We start from the raw sequence: 19,022 nt of genomic DNA, 5'->3' as shown, positions 1-19,022 counted from the left end.
GGCGACGCAGGATGGTTATACAGCTGGTCACGACTCATTCTACTCTGCATATGTCTCCTCCACGTGTCCATTAAGGGGGGTGCAAATTTAGTGTAAACAAAGAGAATAAACAAAGGCACTCAATTACGGTCTATTCTACAAAATTTTCGCACGCAAAACTCGAAACATCCGTTCGCCTAAATTTTCACTAGAAGAATGCGCAAATTTGCAATTTGGAAAAGTTGGCCCCACCTATTACGAAGGCAATTGTTACGATTTAAGCAGACTTTGCTTAAATATCAGGTCCACTTATTTTTAACCCTAAGCCTAGAAATTATTCGATCGGATCGTTTAGCGAGCTCGCTCCAAAAAAATTTAAGCCATTTTTTTGCTTCCTCAATGGCATATTGGCCGTTGTTAGCGACGAGCCTTACCCATCTTTCAAGCAGCTTTTCAATCCACTTATTCTATAGTGACTCACTAAAGATGTGTGAGACAGACCGTTGTCATGGTTGAACGTAACTTCGTTTCTATTCGCTATAGGCGGACGCGTTTCTTGGATGATTAGTCTTAAACGATCACCTCGTTCACAATACTTAATCAACCTGTTCCGGCTGGATTTATTGTAAATTTTTCATTTTTCATTTCTTGTCGGCATCTTTGCAAGAGAAGAGCTGTTCTCGTTTTAGAAAATCAGCAAACATGATTCATCATCTCCTAGTCTACCAGCTTACGATGAATCCAGACGTCTGCCCAATTAACGTTGTGGTGGCTTGCTAGACGTCATTTAACAGTTGATGTGGAGCCTGATTTCTGTCTGTAGAGTCTAATCGACCACAATGGGAACTTCGGCTTTCTCATAGAAAGAGAATCGACGTGGTCCTTTCTCTGACGCTCAAGCTACCGCTTTAAAGACAGGCAAACCACTTCCTGCCGCCAGTTATAGTACTAGATCCGTGAACGCTCCAGACTTCCTTCCAAATTTGGATCGCATTTAATCTTGTTTGGAAAAAAAATCAAAATTAATTTTAAATATGTTTTCCATGTCTCCGTCTTTGGAAGCTTATATAAGTTAACTTATATGCGCGATCGAATTGGGCACGGCGCCAAAAGAGAGCCAAACACATCCCTGCGAATGTAATAAACAGCCGCTTTTCTTCCCTCATCGAGCTTTTTGTAGGAGCCACATTTGTACCACTCAGAACCCACGATAGATTTAGAGGACGACTAAATAGATATGGACTACTTAGCAGAATTTCTTTAGCAATATAGATATCTATGCATACACGAAGCACGGAGACTTAGTGTATGCATGCTGAAACGCAAACGATTGCACGCGTGACGACGATCATGAATTGCATTCTGTAACGTCCTTTACAGTCTAGCTTTAGCGAGACAAATGAACAGCTATATCTATATTCTAAGCTGATATGTTGATGATCTGGTGCTTTATTGATGATGAGCTTTTTTGCGAAATATTACGAATTAAATACTTTACCCTTTTGACCGTGTCTAGCATAGATAAGTGAGTACATAGATATAGCGTAAACCGGAAAATCTGAGAATGTTATGGGATTTAAAAGTGTGCAGCTCTTAGAATGCTGTCAAATCATTGGTCTCAGGTGCAATGAGACATGTGAAATGGGCTTTAGCGTCACCAAAAGCCAATGCACCATAACAATAAACAAAATCGTTCATAGATGGGTAGAAATTTCAGACATCAAGTAACCTATAGTTCATTGCAATATGTCTAAAGAGATCTGAAAAGCACGCGCTGATAAACTGTGCATAGTATTGTATTTTGAAAAGTCCCAAGTGTTAATATACGAAGTGCTTATCTTCTGTATTATATTTTTGCGCACACTATAACCGTTGTTGGTTCACAGGCGGTAAGTTGCGCCCTACACCTGATGGCGTTCGCTGAATCAATGTGTGGTCTTCTCAAGTTCGACGATAGTTACATTGAAAAAGCTATAGCCGTTGTGGCGCTGATGTTTTTGCTTGGTAAGTACATTTAAGAGCTATGATATTTGTTGGATTTGGTTTCAATACGTGCTATATTTATCAGGATCTGAAGAATTCTACATCGATACTTATTTAAGAATAGTAGTGTACGCAGCAACGAGATTGGAAAATGGCACGATCTAAAATGGCATAATATACGAGCCGTCCCCAAAGCTAAGGAGCGTGTGTGCCTGCGCGCAAAAAGGTCACAGTAGGTTTTCTTATTTATAGATTTATGTCTTTTTTTTTTTTTTTTAAAAAAGACCTGTACTTACTTTGTTGACCACGTGACCTTTGAAAGCTATCAGCCTGTTTCAAATCGTATTGATGACAAACTCGAATTAAGCATTGCTGTTCTAGATATATTTGATGAGTGACAGCCTACCAAAATAAGGGCATCGGGGTCGATTTTCTATTTGATACAGTAATTGGTCTGTAGGTCCTAATCGCCGTTTCTACCCAGCCGTGCCCAGTCTACTCGTATTATTTAGAAGTATCAGCCTAGAATACTGCAGTCAAATCTAGGTAATATATGCATAACAAGCTTTGATGCTGTGCTATTACCTACGTCCCGTTGCCGACCATATTTTTTCCTTATAATAGTATCTTAGGTCATAGGATCGCGATAATAGCAATACGACCTAAAGTAAATGAATTACCGCGCCACCATCAGCCGCAATATTGTCTATTGAAATTGTACGGCGATCTCTATACGCACGATTTCCAAGGTTCTGTCAGTCGCTATCTTTTTGTGTTCAATGCTTTCAACTCACCAGCTAAGGTCACATACAAATCTGTTCCCAACGAAGTAATTATAGAAGTTCAGAGGTTTGAAGCAAGGCCCAAACATACCGGGCTCAGAAGCTACAGGCAAATAGCCCCACAGCACTTGACGACTACCTTAGTAGCAACGACACTTGATCTTCGTAGTACATTACCCGTCAACCTACTTAAAATATAAAATTAGAAAAACCAATATAACAAAAACTTAGGGTTACGATAATCGAGATTTTGTAGGTGAGAGTCCCACAGCGTTCAAGGGATCTTGGCTATTATATTTTTTTATTCAATCATACCTAACGCGCAATGAGCCACAATGTATGCGTATAGTTAGATTGGTCTTTTGCGTCGATCTCGTAGTAAATAAGTAGATCACGCTAAGCATTTGTTGGTCAGTGCGCTGAGTTCCCACAAAACGCGCTGAGTTCTTTTTATAGAGATCGAACATGTTTATTGTATTGTTCTCGCAGTAATAGTGGCAGTTAGGTTTATTCTGCTTTTTGTTTTTGTTTAATTTTTCTGGAGGCCCGGGTGGTGCCTCCAGAAGCTGGTACAAGGCCGCCAGGTTAGATTTCTATTGTGAGTATTGCATAATTAGGTGACCTAGCGATTATTTGGCATAGAGTTGATTACGAGGATGTCACACTTCCCTTTGATAGCTGAATACGTACATAATATTTTTGGCCTCCAGATTCACTATGGATTAATTGCCTTACTGAAATGGGTTTTCTATTTTGCATTCTACCTGGCTAAATCGTAGATTCATCGCGATTACTGCGTATCGAAGTACTCGGTTGATAAACTATGCAACGAGTTCCTTTCGCCATAGCAGTTATTTAGTATATAACTATACAAAACTATATTTCGTACATAGTGCAGGCCATGCTAACAGATCAGTGACTCGCCGATTGCAGGTATTAATCTAGCTGGAGTCAAATGGGTTGTCCGGATTCAGTTTGTCCTGCTCGTTGTCCTACTAGCCGCTCTGTCGGACTTCGGAGTGGGCGTGTTCATCAAGAAAGACATGGGTGAGTGGACCGAGCACGAGTTAACACTAAAATGAATCGAAGCTAAATCAGTCCAATAGAAACACCGTAAATATATAGGCAAAATGTGGATAAAGAAAATAATTTTTTCTTCTGCAGAAAGCGGAGTAACAGGTTTGAATGTGACAACATTTACGGAAAATTGGCACTCATCGTATATGCCCAAACAAAACTGGTTCACTATCCTCGGTGTGTTCTTTCCGGCCATGACGGGAGTCTGCGCTGGGATTAATATGAGCTCTGATCTACTCCAGCCAGCCAAAAATATTCCAACAGGAACTTTTTCTGCTATCGGGATTTCGGTGCTAATCTACATTGCTTTTATTCTGGGCTTGGGGGCAACAAGCGAACGATGGGCGCTCCAGCAAAACTACATGATCGCTGAAAAGGTACAGATAATTTTTTGGTCCTAATGTTACTGCTTAGGCGATATTTAGATAGTCTTGCAGTCTTCTTGTTCACGGTAGAATCGAACGTTCGCATTCGGTGCGGCCCTACGTAAAGCGTATGGTGAAAATATATTTTGTGGCCTAAATATAGCAAACACATTGTGGTCATAGCAGTGTCGTTCAACGCAATGCCCTACCAATTCATAAGATAATAATGATTTGACTAAATACGAACGTCTAAATAAAGTTTGAAGATGTACGCACTGCCTGCTTGACTGTAGTTATAGCTGATGGGCTAAGTTCTTACCCAGCTCCAACTTTGAGATCTTGAGTAAAATACTTAACTAAGATTCTTATAGATCATTACCCATTCTAACAGTGGATTCGTGGCATATTGGTCCTGATCGTCCCACACGTATCGCAATGTCTCCGTTCCCTCTCCACGCAATGAAGCTGGTCTCAGCTTGTAGTACTAATTAAGAATGCTTCCGAGACGATTTTATACACTGCCCGTAAAGTGTACCTCAATAAATAATCGTAAACTTATGATATTTTTAGGCAGGGATTTCTTAAAGGAATAAAATATCCTAATGCTAACTAGCACTCGTAGTCACTTTTGAACAAACAGGCTAAGTACAAAAGTACCAATTTGGATTACTTGTTACTATTTACTCGTGTTATAAAAGACAATATGCTATCACAAAGAAGTTGAAGTGTTTTCCTTATAAGGTCTCTGTTATTTAATTAAAAAAAAGCATTCTCAACGCGAGCTGAAAGGCTGTGATAGGTTCTCACCTTATAAATCGGACATTCATCGGAAGACATCGGAAGACTTCGCATGGTGTTATATTGTAAATTTTCTAGTGGATTGTATAACTTTCGACCCCTATGGAGCTGCATGACTTCCCTAATATCTTGCAGCTTTGCATGTACTTACGAATACCACTGAAACAAACTAGGTTTGTATTATAAATATGGACAGTAGAAATGGTACGTTGTTTGTCGCTCCTTTTTTTGTTTGTCCTCCAGGTATCGGCGATCGGAGTGATCCTCTTGTGTGGCTTATACATTTCATCGATGTCATCAAGTCTTGGTTCGCTGTACGCTACCCCACGCATTCTGCAGAGGATGGCTATTGATGGTGTCCTCCCTGGATCTCACTATCTGGCCGAAGGGGTTAGTCTGTATCCGCTGTTTATACAACCTGGTACTTGGCACAGCTTCATGCTAGCCTATTTTAATTCAGTAAATTCGGTGGAAAATAAAGGTCACCTACAATACTTAACAAACTGCCAGCAGCACGTATACAACGTAAGAGGCCCTGCAGAAAAATCAGTATGTGCATTGGTAAATAAACACTTCTATTTCGTTGTTTCACTGGGCTTTCATGTCAGTAGTTTGGATTACGCTTATATTTTAAGTTAGTGACCATAGTTTGTTAATAGGGTATTTATTGAAGGACGAACTTCTGAAGGACTCGTTTTAAGCCCCGCTGTCGATCGCTTTATGTATATACTTAATATATATTTAACCGTATCGATGACACGAACAGAAAGGTCCGAACAAGGTTCCGGCATGCGCAATGCTGCTTTTCTCTCTCGTAACATTGGGATTGGTCCTTGCTGGTGATATCAATGGGCTGGCTCCAATTGTCACCATTCCATTCCTTATGACCTACGCTTCGGTTGAGTACGCCTACTTTAATATGGCCGTCACCTACCGTATCCAGGTAAGTGCCGAACATATAATATGCAGTTTTAACAAAACAATGAAAAGTGTGTAATTCTAAGAAAAAGAGAAGTCTAAAGATGTAGTTAACTGTTAAAAGTCTCCAGAGCTATGTTCATAAAATAACCGTCACATATAATAAATGTATACTTACTTAAATAGGAAATAACCTCTAATTCTAAGCGTAAACCTAACGTAGAAATTAAGTTAACGAACTCCGGTGGTTCAAGTAATATAGACAAATCGAATGATCAAAGTAATGACAAGTGAATTGTTTGATACACGTAACGCTAGCCATAAGCCCATTGAAACTTGCCCAGGTTTATAAAACAAAAAAACTTATATCCTCTACATTTACTATCGATCCAACGGCTGAAACATCCTGGTCGTTCAGAATGATCTCGAACTGAAAAAAGGCTTACTCTATGACAGGTTCTGCTCCAGTGAGCATCTCTATTGGCCGATCAAAGGGAAGAAATGAGGCTATGTAATCTATCGTCGACGATACCGTACATGGCACAGAAAATAGTTTTTATTATAACGGTATTGATCTGTTTTCTAAAACGTACATTGGTTCTCATGCAGGCTGGGTTTGCTGCCGTAGAAAAAGAGTCTCCACGGTTTCACAGCGTCTATTGAGCGACAATATCTATACTGAAGATAATGTCACTGTAGTTTTTCGCCATGGCGTACCCGTGTATTAATGGAAAACTCAAAAAATCCACTAATAACACTTTCTAAGTAACATATAATTACTCGTTAGAGCGATGTAACGAATTTTGAGCCAAATTTCTGTTATATATGAATATATTTATTTTGAAGGTGAAATGCCTACAAGCTCTATTTACTACGCACTCAATATGCTATGTTCTTGTTTTAGGATTAACCCTCATATAAAAACGAGCCTCTTTAACTACTAAGTTTAATAACAGTTTAACGTCTCTGTAAAAACTAAATTATTGTAATAACATGAAATCATAATTATCACAAATCAACAAAAGGCACCAGATTAGGTCCAGTGTATCATCATGTCCCACTTAAACTTTCATCATGTTTTGTTAGTATATTTTTTCATTTGCGAAGCACAATACATGAGCATGCAACAGTAGTGCTCGTGCCGCACGTATGGTTAACGGAGTGCGTGCCACTGGAAACGGCCACCGCAGCTTGTCGCGTAGTGCCCAACTTTGCAGTGGACATTATTAATATTCTTTTCTTGCCCTCACAGTGAGGTGTTAGAAAACAATCTATACATAGTCGAGCTTTGCTATGGTGCACCATATAATCCTTAATGGACGAGATGGTATAATTGTATGTCCTCCCGTCGTTCTCAGTCAGCTAATATCACGGTAGTGTATCACAATAGTATCATACTGATAATAAGAAACTAGCATACGCCCTGTGCTAAATGATCTCTGTGTTATATATGGAGGTAGGGGGTAGAAGAATTACCGATAGTTTGTTTTTGACAGGTTAGTCCACCCTTCCGTAGTGCTCAGTATGTACCATACCGTGCAAACATGCATTGATATTATCCATCTATGCACAAATAAATATAACTCTTTTCGTTAACCATTTCGTACGGAATATAGTCTCCTTTTTACCCAATAGCGCCTAACCTAACCTAACCTAACCTAACTTCGCAAATGTGTCTTATGTAGCGTTTTGTTCTGTTTGACCATCTTCAAACACATTCCTACTTTCACGATTTTTTATTAGCGTTTACGCAGTGTTCACAAGTAGAACTGTAATGCACAGCTGAGGCGAAATTACGTGCAGACTGTGACATAAATAATTTATTGAAGATGAAAATATTTGTCGTACTATAAGTTCACGGTGCCTCCTAAGATCATAGCTGTTAGAAGTACATAAGTGGCCGCAGAATACTCACTCAAACTAAGCGATATATACGGACGTCGGCCTGTTCGTATTTAAATAGTACAAATGGGGATCAAGTCATTGTGACTATAAGCAGGACGGCAGAAAAAATCTCATAACGAAAGCCCATTAATAATAATAGAGCTTATTTAGTATTCTAATCGACATGGAAGCTCGTTTACATGCAATCCAAAACCATGTCCTGCATCTTGCACGTCAAGGCACATTCTAACTTACCTGGTGTAATGGAAGTTTACAGATGGCTTCCATTGTAAGAAGCGCCCCGTAACATTATTAACAACAGTATTTATCAGTAAAATATTTTCAGGTGACTCGCATCGGTGACCATTAGGTCGGACAACGCGAAGAAACTTTAAGGGCATAAAATATAACCCAAGCTTAAAAATATAAGCAAATACAAAGGTATTCTCAAGCAGAAATGATCCTCGATTTGACAACTGCAAATGGATAGCTGTTGTATCTATTATATTTCCAATGTCTTTTGTCTACAGAAGGAACGTCGGGAGAAACTTGATCAGCGACCAACGGTGCCCTCGAATCGCCAATATGCAGCAGAAGTAGCGACGCCTACGGCTGGAAGCCCTATTCATCACTACGAGCCGCCTGGTGGTGAAGTACGTGATGACTTTTAACGATCTGTACATGAAGTATTAAGAACATAAGATGTCGAAATACATTAACGCAATTCCTCTGTTAACGCAATTAGCCTACCGTATAAAATCGAGAGGTGCTATGTAAAAAACAAATTTAGCCCTTCTTTAAAATGAACATTACCATCAAATGTGTCATCGTTACGTTTCGAATATAAATTTTTGTGGCTATTGCGTTCCTTATGGAAATGGATTGGCTGAATCAGTTTATGTAGGAGACTTCTTCTATAAATAAGATTTTTTACACGTTTTGGCAATTCGAGACTGTTGCAGCCATTGGAATATGTTTTATGTATATGAAAAACGCCATTAGAGCAAAGCCTATTTCAAAGGCTAAGTATGGGGCTCAGCCTAGACGTGGTCCTGCCGCGACCACTACTTCTCCTTATACTTCACTACAAACTAAGTATTACCTCTGGTTGTACGACATTCTGATCTCACTTAGATCATTTACAGCCTGACTTCTATAACCATATAAATAAAATAGGAAGTTGGGTTGCTATATCGCTGGCGAGGCTGATGTTTAAGATCCAAGTCTTTACTATAGGCAAGCGTGAGGGGCGCTGATACAGCCAGTATCGGAAGTGGGGCGGGCGATCTTGAGCGGCTGTTTCCTGAACGAGTTACGGTCGTACGAACGAAATCGCGAGCGTCGTCGTCTTCGACCTCTTCGCCAATTACATCGCCTGGACACTCCTCGCTACGATCCGTCAATGACGAGGCGTCTGCTCTTATCACACACGAAACTAAAGGTAAGCGCCCGGGTAGAAAAAGCTGGACGCTTAATTTTTTGCCAATAAATTATACAATATATACATAGTCATGTCTGTGATCTTAAAGACGGTTCTAAAATGTTGATTATTGTTCGGGGATAGATTTGGTACGGCAAAAGTAGTTGATGACCAAAGGTCATACAGGAAGCTTCATGTATTTTCATAAGCTTTTATTGAAGTTTTTTCAAGTCCGTTGGAACACAAATTGTGCATTGGCTTACAACGCTTGGATTGTTTGGTTTTTATTTTTTTCCTTTATTACCGATTACAACCGACTGGGATTAATTGGTTTAACATGTGCCCGGGTCCATTTAGCAGTAGGTATCGTAGTTTCAAGGAAATACATATTCTGGAGCCATACCAATTTATTGTTATATGTGAATTTGCAAATCAAAATTTAATAAAGTAGCTCGGAGACCTATGGTGGTATGCGCGTACTTCAACTGGCTGCTGTGTAAAGTCTTCGTGCTATCCTCGTGATGGCGTAGACATGCTGCACTGATACAATTTGCAAGAGCCATGGGGATCTGGGTTCGAATACAGGCGTGGATATAGCTTCGTGGCGGGACGTTAATCGTCTTAGGGTACGTAAATACTCGAAACACTTAGGGCTTCCATGCCGCTGGAAGCAGGTCTGCAGAGCACGAGTCATGCACACCTACGCCGAATTATAGTTGAATCGAAACACTCCAGCGTTCATTCACTCGGGCATACGAGTTCGGTCGTTTCATCGACGAACGATTTCAACCTTCACCATGTAGGCATCGGTAGAGTGGTAATAAGTACTCGGTTACAGTGATTGTATATGATACGTAACATGCAATTCTTGTTGTGAGCAAAGTGTGTGTGTATAATACGTATAAAGAATCTGTCGTTTCGTGCCTTATGTATATAGGTGTATTGAGCCACAAATCTCATCACGTGAAATCGGTACTGAGAAATGTCAGCTTTTATTAAACAATTATAATACAGAACGTTCACACTTTTTAGTTGTGTGCTTCTTTAAAGAAATCAAAAACATTCTACAGATCCTCCATTGATCCTTAGAATGAAAGTTCTGGGCTTAGTGGGGAACAGATCTTCCTTGAATGCAAACTATCAACTACGCTTTAGACTGCAAGCAGAATCTATCTTTGCCGCCCGTAAACGAAGAGGCGCAGAATTTAGAGAATGGATAAAAAAAAAAACGTAAGTAAGTAAACTTTCGTTCATTTTGCTGATACGACAACCCAAATTTAGAGCTGTGCTTTGGGTGTCTGAGCCTTTTGTCCATTATTCATTCTCGGCTTAACGTAGGGAGTTTTGAGAATGCACGGAGCAGAATGCATATTTCCTCTGGTAGCCGGACCGTCCCTTAGGGTGGGATTCGCTGACCGTACTATGATATAAAAATCAATTTCTAACACCACGAATAGGACAGGGTGTTATGCTAGCGAATATGTTTCATCATATGATGGCACATGCATTGAATGGCATATGTCTCCGTTTGACCTAGAGATTTTTAGGCGACTAGCTTTGAGCCTTCTGACTCGACGTTGTATACAAATTCGCGATTTTACAAGATAGAGCGTTTTAAAAATCTTTTCCGACTGTACAATTTTTAATACAAGCATAGTATTCTAGTAAGGCATTTCAGGTGACTTTTTTCATCTAACGTATTGTAATAACGTACGTAAGATGAAAGGTAAACGCATAAATTTTACAGGTAACTGTAACAATTCTTAGAATGTTAGTGGAGAGCACCGCTGGGTTGCGTTGTAGTTAGAAACAGATTGGATTGCTTAGGCCTTAAATAAATGTTTCATTTCATAACCAACGGACGTGTCTTTTAACGTCCCGAGCATATCCTGTATGCTTCAGTCTAAAACTGTATATACTAAGCATTGGCTTTTTTGATTCTATAGCTCTGAAGCGACGTATGGGAAAATTTTAAATATGGTATGATTGTCACGTACGATAAGCAATGGTTTTTTTTCTAAAGAAAAATACTTCTTTTAGAAGATATGCTCGCGGAAAGAGGATTCGTAAACGGTCTTTTAACTCAAATGATAATTTAAACGAAACACAACTTTGAAACGGTGTGGCTCGAAAGTTATACAACTGAAAAACTTCCAGGCGCTCGTCGCGTTGCCAGCCAACTTACCGTTGAGTGTACCCTATAGATGACTTGTTATGAAGCTGACTGCATATAGCGATGAAGGCAATTTTTACTTCAACAATGCCCCTCTCTTTTTCTCTATCAAAGCCGTTTTAACATCCTCCTCGTAGTCATCATTTTCTCGTACAGTGAATAAGTCCACTACGTTGGAAGGTAAATAGGTGATATTTAAGTAAGCCTTTATGATATCGAGATCGATAGCATATCCGGTATAATCTTGCTTTGTCTACAGGGGCAAAATTCGAATATATGTGAAAATACGGCGACCATTGTGTTAAGCTAGTCGCTATAATGGGATCTTCTGGTAGTTTGATAGTGAGATCCTTAGCACCGGAACGAACGAATAGTCCTTAGGTACATTGAAGGGAGTATTAAGAACCGAAGGCAAGTCGGACACGAGTGGACGTCGTTGGCAAACGATATTGGCGCCTCTATAGCAACACATCTATGCGTACAAATGCCATAGGTTAGTATGTTTAACGGTTAAGGTAGATCAATCACACACTGGAATCGCTGCTCCTGGTGATAACGAAAATCATTTGTTTTGCTTATAGTGGCCCGAACTCCGCTGTCTGAAGTAGCGAAGAAGCCGGACACGTGGTATTTTCGTATGTTCAACAAATGGATTGCGTTGCTTGGAGTAAGTACAATGGTCTTTTACAAGGAAGGTCTGCGAATTCTTGGAGCCTGTTTAGAAATCACCGTTACGGCACCAAATTTTACTATCTTGTAGTATAACACCGTTATCTTTAGAACTACAAACTTAAGAATTATGTCTCACTGGCATTACAGGTCATCCTCAAAGTTACTATTATGTTTCTTGTTGAGTGGCGGTATTCAGCCATCAGCTTGGTGGCCGTTGCTTTACTGGCTATCTACATCGGAAAAAACAAGCCTTTAAGTCACCCTGGTATCTCTGAATGGAGTCTTCACATTGCCACCAAAAACTCGCTGCTCAAATGTCTCGGGTATAGCAAAATATTTTCTGTTTGTTCAAATAACTTCCTTTCTCTACTTATACAGGTTGTCGGCAGAACCTGAAGCAGCAATCTCTGGCAAGATTCTAGATTTCATAAGTATAGAAAACTAGCTGAAACCTAATGGCGGCGAACTTGTAGGTTCCTGTCGACACGTATGCGATCTCATATCCATTGTGTTGACATTGAAAGAACTTGCGTCGCAGCTTAAGATATATAGCTTAACGCATCCACAAGATGGAATTAATCCAGTTCAGTATCACGCTTATGCGATTTATTTCTTGCAAAGAATTTTTAGCGTCTCATATGTTTTTATTAATGATGATCTCTATTATTAATTTCGTAGTAAGAAGATTTCATCTTCGGAACAGATTGTGGTGTCTTCGCCGCATCCTGGTGGCTTGTTTACTTCTTCGCAACTTAATTATGACGGAAACGATTACGCTAGCCGTAAAAGGTAAAGTTACGCACAATTAGCTAAGTATACTTGCGTACCTAATGTAATCTTTGGCTGGGTGAGATGTTTGAAGTGACCTTACAGGCTGAGCTATGTGCGCTTAGCTGCCCTTTGTTACCATATTAAAGGTATCAGCTATTGTTCCACATCATACAAAGTTATTCACGGGCACAGGTGTAGTTGTAGTGTTGTAGAATGTTGTATCAGCTTTCCATGGACGCCATGTGGAAGCGTCTAATAAACACTGGGGCTTAAAAATCTTTAAACAGAGTGCGGGAAAAAGGACTAAGCTATAAACATTGTGTCTGCTTCATATTTGTTTGCTCTGTCTGCAATCTCACGTAGGTATCACCAAACAACAACCGTCCAGCCTGCCCACCATTACCAGGATTTTGATGGAAATTAACTGAAACTGTATAATCAAAAGCTTCAACGAAGATAGCTATACAAATTGCCAAGCACATTCGTCTCAGGAACCAATGAAGATAGCCGATTAAGCAATCATTACAGCGGTCATCAACCATGTCAAATTCACGGTGTTTCTGTTCTTTAAACCAAACGCCATTTGCACGTTGGTACGAAACGTATAGCCAAGCAAAATATAGCTTGTCAAGATACGTCAACTACATCACTAAACGCACCTGCGGATGTTTAACTTACGGATTTGCACTAGACGCATCGTCTATCTACAAGGTTTGCTAGTTCAGGCAAAACACCGAAGACGAAGTACGTCTGATAGGCGTGTGATGATTGTGAAGGACTGTTAGGGTAACTTATAATTTAATGGGAATTTAATAGATGGGTATTCGCTACTCTTCGATCAAAAAAATCCCTTTTCAAATTTGTTTTGTGATTGGTCAGCTTTGTGATTGGATTCAATAGGTATTGAGTTTGGCTCCATTGTAATGAATCCAGCAGTTCATTAGCAGATCAAATCTTTCTATCAAATGACTTGAACCGACGTGAGCTCTACTGACGCAAGGGGCAAAAGAAGAAATAACGTACCCTTATATAGGGCAAACTCTATAGAATAGCTTCGAGCTAGATATTTAGAATGTGTGAAGCTAGAACACATCGAATCGTACAGACACACAAATGACAGCGGACACAGGTGATAGAATCCTTTCCATTCAGACAAGTGTCGAAGTGTTCAAGAGCGCCATGTTGGAACTTTTTCACAGATTATGTAGTTTTTTTTTAATCACATGCGAATTTTAGGTAAACGGTTACTTAGTTGGGTTAGGTGAATTTGCCAGTTCAGGATAGTTTCGGCTGTCGAAATTATTCGCAAGTATTCGAAATAGCCATAATTATTTCGAAACAATTCCATCATGAAATTGCGTTATACGCTATTTGATATAATTATACTTAATAATTATACAGCTAAACTGGTCGATCCGTAGACGTTTCGTTAAAGTACTCCGTTCACTACTAACTCGTTTATAGATAATTAATGCTATTTGCTACGTGCGATCAAGTGCTAACGCACGTCAACGTATCAATGAAATCTACAAGAACATCGAATAACTTAAGTCCTAAGAATTATGCTATGATTCCTTTATGATCGTGTGCTAACATTATTTTTGGCTAAGTTAAGCCGTCACCTCACTTTCCACTCTTGAATATCCATTGACTCAATGTGAGATTTCCCGTGATCCAAGTTCGTCTTACTTTGAGTCCGACATTTTAAATAACTTTCAAGCAACGATTATTATGCCGTGCGACAAGATACTATATACTTAAGACGTCGCAGAAAACGACGAATGGAAATACCTATTGAACCAGTTTGTTAGCCGCTTCGACAGAAACTATTGTTGTTTTTCGTATTCCTGCCTGCCTGCCTGCCTGCCTGCCTGCCTGCATGCAGGATATTTCTTGGTACGTAGCCCAAAAGAGAAATTCTTGCCTCCTAATTTGCAAGCCATAAAATTAACGCATACTAAGATGTATATACACATATAAAGTATTTGAAAAGCTACGCAACCCTATTTGATAATAACAGACATTTAGCAGTTTCAAAGGCTGTCTCCCGTAGGCTACATTTGTTCTGCTAGTACGCATTCAGATAGTGAAGTACGCTGGAAAAAAAAGAACAAAAAAACGTCACACACGTGTATTTACAAGAACGTAACTTACACCGGTCTTTTTAGGGCGTCGAAGTTCAGTTCATTGTTACAACAGTGCGTAGAGCAAAATAGAAGAAATTGTACGGTCAGCAAAGAACCTTCTGACGCTAAGGAGTTCAAGAATGGAACATGCTTAATCTATACAAGACGTATCTGATAGTCTGCCAAAAGTACTTCATTTACAATTATCAAGAGACGATTGAAAATCTATGATAAGTAGAACATAAACGACAACAGATATACTCTAACAAAGTTTATCACGATTATTAAGTGTGAGCACAAACAGGGATCAAATGAGATTAATGAGAAAAGCGTTAGCGTGAATATCAGCTTTTTTTTTTCTGATAATATGAAACACAAACATTGCTATTAACGAAATATTCCCATACTTCTTTTGATCAGGACGGTGACCGTTATTGATAATAACGGTCACCGTCAACAGTGGCATTGATGTGACAATCCTTAAAGGCACTGACCACCCGCTATTAGATCAGGTTCAAAAATGTCGCAATTTAAAATCTATATGTAATATCATAATAGAGATTTGTGGCCTTCTAGAAGGTACTATATTATCTTGCTATAGAGAGAGAGAGAGAGAGAGAGAGAGGGAGACAAATTACTTACTTTTGTAAGATTTATAAATCTAACGTTAGAGTACCGCTTGAAATACTCTGGCCACGCGCAACGTCAGTGAGATGTAATGCACTTATCAAGTTGAAGGGGACATAGATAATTGGACAGATACGCACGATCAAATATAGGGGACTAACGCGACAGCCAACGGATGTTTGTCAATCTCATATATACATACACGCCAGTTTTTAATGTGTTCATCAATTTTGAATGCGATAATAAATCGTACTGATCGTATATAAATATATAAAAATATATACATTTCAACTAAATATAGCGCAAAACAAGAGAGCGGCAAGCCATCTTCATTCTTCAAGCCACAGCAAGTTAGACACGTAGAAATGAAAACACACTTCCACAAGAAAAGTACATCGTTGCGGTGTACTCTCCTAGTGAATTCAAAAGTTAAGTAACGAATAGAAACAGGTGATGATGATTGAAAAATCGTTTGTTGCACATTATTTTGGCATTTTCATCATTAACAAACGCAACATGCGTGGATTCGAGCGCTTCGTTTCGTGAGCACACAAACATACACACAAAAAGCATACGATAAGTTACCACATACCGAAAAACGTAAATCAAGATTAGATCATATCGGTGTGGGAATGTATGAAATTATAAGACTAAGTGGCTAACTGAGACGCGGGCAGCCCCGGGCGAAGTAAGTAAACTGCCGAGAAGCACGAAGTCTGGCTTGATATATATATATATATATATGTGGGGTATTTGGGATACATTGGGATTCTATTAACTTTAGTTCTAGATTAGGTGCTTTGTGTGGATAAACCAACGATATATGCGATTTAAAGTTGCTGATCATCGAGTTTACTTGCGGGCAGTTTGCAAAAACTAGTTCCTTAACTCTACGAACAACTTACTTATAATAGTACCAGTGAATGAAGTGATATTCGTACGTTTAGAGCTCTCGCCTAAATGAAGCTTGTATTAAAAAAATACTGACCAAATCCAGCTGATCGAAATGTTTGGTGTACGCTAAGCCCAGAGATACAAATAGCCGAAAAAGGCTTGAAGAATTAATCCTATGCCCTAATTTCAGAAACAGCCTTTATCAGAATTAAAGTTACAGCCTACTGTTAATGCGTTTGTAACTTGTTCAAAAGTTCTCGCAGTTTATCCTGAACGTGTTTCGTAAATCAATATGCATACACATATTTGTGAAGCCGATAGGTCTACCTTCTTGAAATGCGAAAATTTAGGTTCTGTACTTTGCAGCTTTAGTCATGAAATAAACAAATCTAAGCGATAAACATACGTGAAACGCAGCTGGCTTCTTAGGGCTCATTATCGATATCGACCGCGGAATGACCATGACATAATTACTCCGAGCATTGTATTTTATCCAGCGAAGTAAAACACGCGCACCGATATATGAAGATGTAACGAGGTATAAACATTAGAAAAAGCAGAAAAAATATGACGCATGTGTTGCGGCGTTGCCGTTAGCAGAATATGGCCGCACTGCCCACAGTGATTAAATAGAAGAACGCCAATACAATGAAAAGAGAAAATATCCATAAACATCAGTATGCATAACTACTTGGATGAGACAAATCTGTATAGTAAAGCAGGAGATATAATTCGTTTCTCATAAAAAGACAAAAACTCACATTGTTATTATTAATACTCGTCTAGCTGGTTGACTGATGTGACTGTTAACAAGGTGTGGTAACAAAGTGGAAACTCAAACTCAAACAAAATCTATATATATATATATATATATAAACTGAAAATAAACCAACAGAGTTATGTGTGTATATCAATAATTTTTACTTTGCCCTTTTTGACTAAATATCATAGATATAACGTAAAACATGTTGGGGCATACATTTATGATTCCGAATACGTTGCTATTGACCTATACACATATCGTTTTCCTACGCTTTAGTTGCGGCCATGTTTATTGATGACGTTTTTCTAACGAACGTCCTGTTTCTCAGATAGCCATACACAACCCCTAGCGTGCATTAACGACTTAAACCAGGGGTCGGATTTGAATAGTTATATGACGGGTTGCGCATATTTGTGACTTGTTTAATACCAGTGATTGTATTTTGCATAACAGCATACGACGCAGAGCTTTTCCGTGCCTAATACAGGACACAGTTTTCACCTAGCATAAACATTTTCTTTCATATGCATTTTTTTTTACCTGTACCTGGTTCAAGTGTATTGTTTTTCGACGTCGGGTGGGTCTTCGTACTCGATGGAAGACTCGATGAAGATGACTCCCTACTGCTTTCGTTTATTCTCCCCGAAGCAGCAGAGATTTTTCATAGGTTTCCGCGTCTGTCGGCGGCACAAAGCGACATGTTGCCTTCCCCGCTCATGGTTTTCGATTTAAGTGTTTCGCGCACCTTCGATTGAAAACACATTAGAGCTAAAAATTCATATCTGACCGGTCGCATTTGTCGTGACTAGAAACAATGTACAATTCAACTGATATCATGTCATCTTTTGTTTTTTGTGTCTTCTGTTTTTTTACGATCAGTAAACAGCCACGCAGACAAGCACGTCACTTTGGAAGTCTGCATCTGACATTGCTTTAAAAACTACCCTCAACAGGGCCTCTTTTATAAATACCTCTTAGTGCATAAATCAATATGCTCAAATCAAGCCAGTACCTCCTTTCGAGGAGTTATCCAAATTTATTTGATTTGTTTCGAAAACTTACTGATTCGCAAAATTTTGTTCAGTGCTCAATACGTTACGGGAGTTCGTGCTGTATTGTACTTTGGCACTTCTCCGAAAATTAACAAGAGCCTGGATAAGGCCCATTCTGATGGCTGTCAGTTATCTTCGTGCACATCGATGCTCCTTCAGCTTTTTACGAATGCAATTACGGAAATTAAACCGCCTTTGTATCATGAGATGATCAATCCAGCAAAGCTGTTAACAGCAAATTGCTTCCAGGGAAAGTGCTAGAGATCAGACATCGCGAATTGGCAAGCTTGATGTACCTTATAACACATTGCTTAATGTTGAAGTAAGCCATTTGCGCCCGATTTTAGGGCATGTATGACCCCTAGGCCATGTAATATAGAAGATCGGCTCTCTTGCTTTTGGTATTTTCGAACCATTAATGATTTGGACAGCTCGTCGCATTTACTGTGAGACTTTTTAATTCGAAATAACAATAATATGTCACTCAATAATGAGCTATTAACTAAAATAAGCGTATTCAGTCGGTATACCAACGGGCCTGATTAATCAGGCGAAATATTAGCTTTGATTCTGTCGAGCAAAAACGTTTAGTCGAGGATCAAAATGGGTCTTAAAAGATAGTTCAATATTATTTTTGCGAGCATATAAGTCCACGTGTGTAAAACTGAATCACACGTTATATACACATAGTACAGGTATGTTTAATAACAGTTTCTGAGAGATATTAAAATTGTCGTG

General features: G+C 39.2%; 1 protein-coding gene across 3 annotated transcripts in view; it reads left to right on the top strand.

The window, feature by feature from the left end:
- Positions 1-17,386, top strand: part of LOC111259599 (solute carrier family 12 member 8) — a 46,958-nt gene extending 29,572 nt beyond the window's left edge. For all 3 annotated transcript variants that reach the window (XM_086967966.1, XM_086967967.1, XM_086967965.1), the window contains 11 exons: positions 1,866-1,983; positions 3,678-3,791; positions 3,909-4,198; positions 5,228-5,374; positions 5,751-5,927; positions 8,317-8,439; positions 9,023-9,227; positions 11,961-12,046; positions 12,199-12,374; positions 12,730-12,840; positions 13,186-17,386. In XM_086967966.1, the coding sequence (XP_086824092.1) occupies positions 1,866-1,983; positions 3,678-3,791; positions 3,909-4,198; positions 5,228-5,374; positions 5,751-5,927; positions 8,317-8,439; positions 9,023-9,227; positions 11,961-12,046; positions 12,199-12,374; positions 12,730-12,840; positions 13,186-13,246 (1,608 nt within the window). In that variant the 3' untranslated portion in view covers positions 13,247-17,386. The remainder of the gene's footprint in view (positions 1-1,865; positions 1,984-3,677; positions 3,792-3,908; positions 4,199-5,227; positions 5,375-5,750; positions 5,928-8,316; positions 8,440-9,022; positions 9,228-11,960; positions 12,047-12,198; positions 12,375-12,729; positions 12,841-13,185) is intronic.
- Positions 17,387-19,022: the final 1,636 nt, after the last annotated feature.

This window comes from Varroa jacobsoni, unplaced genomic scaffold, assembly GCF_002532875.2.
Source record: "Varroa jacobsoni isolate VJ856 unplaced genomic scaffold, vjacob_1.0 scaffold_351, whole genome shotgun sequence".
NCBI classification, from domain to species: Eukaryota; Metazoa; Arthropoda; class Arachnida; order Mesostigmata; family Varroidae; genus Varroa; species Varroa jacobsoni.
Note: the sequence above shows the minus strand (reverse complement) of the source record. Positions and strands in the feature narration are given on the sequence as shown.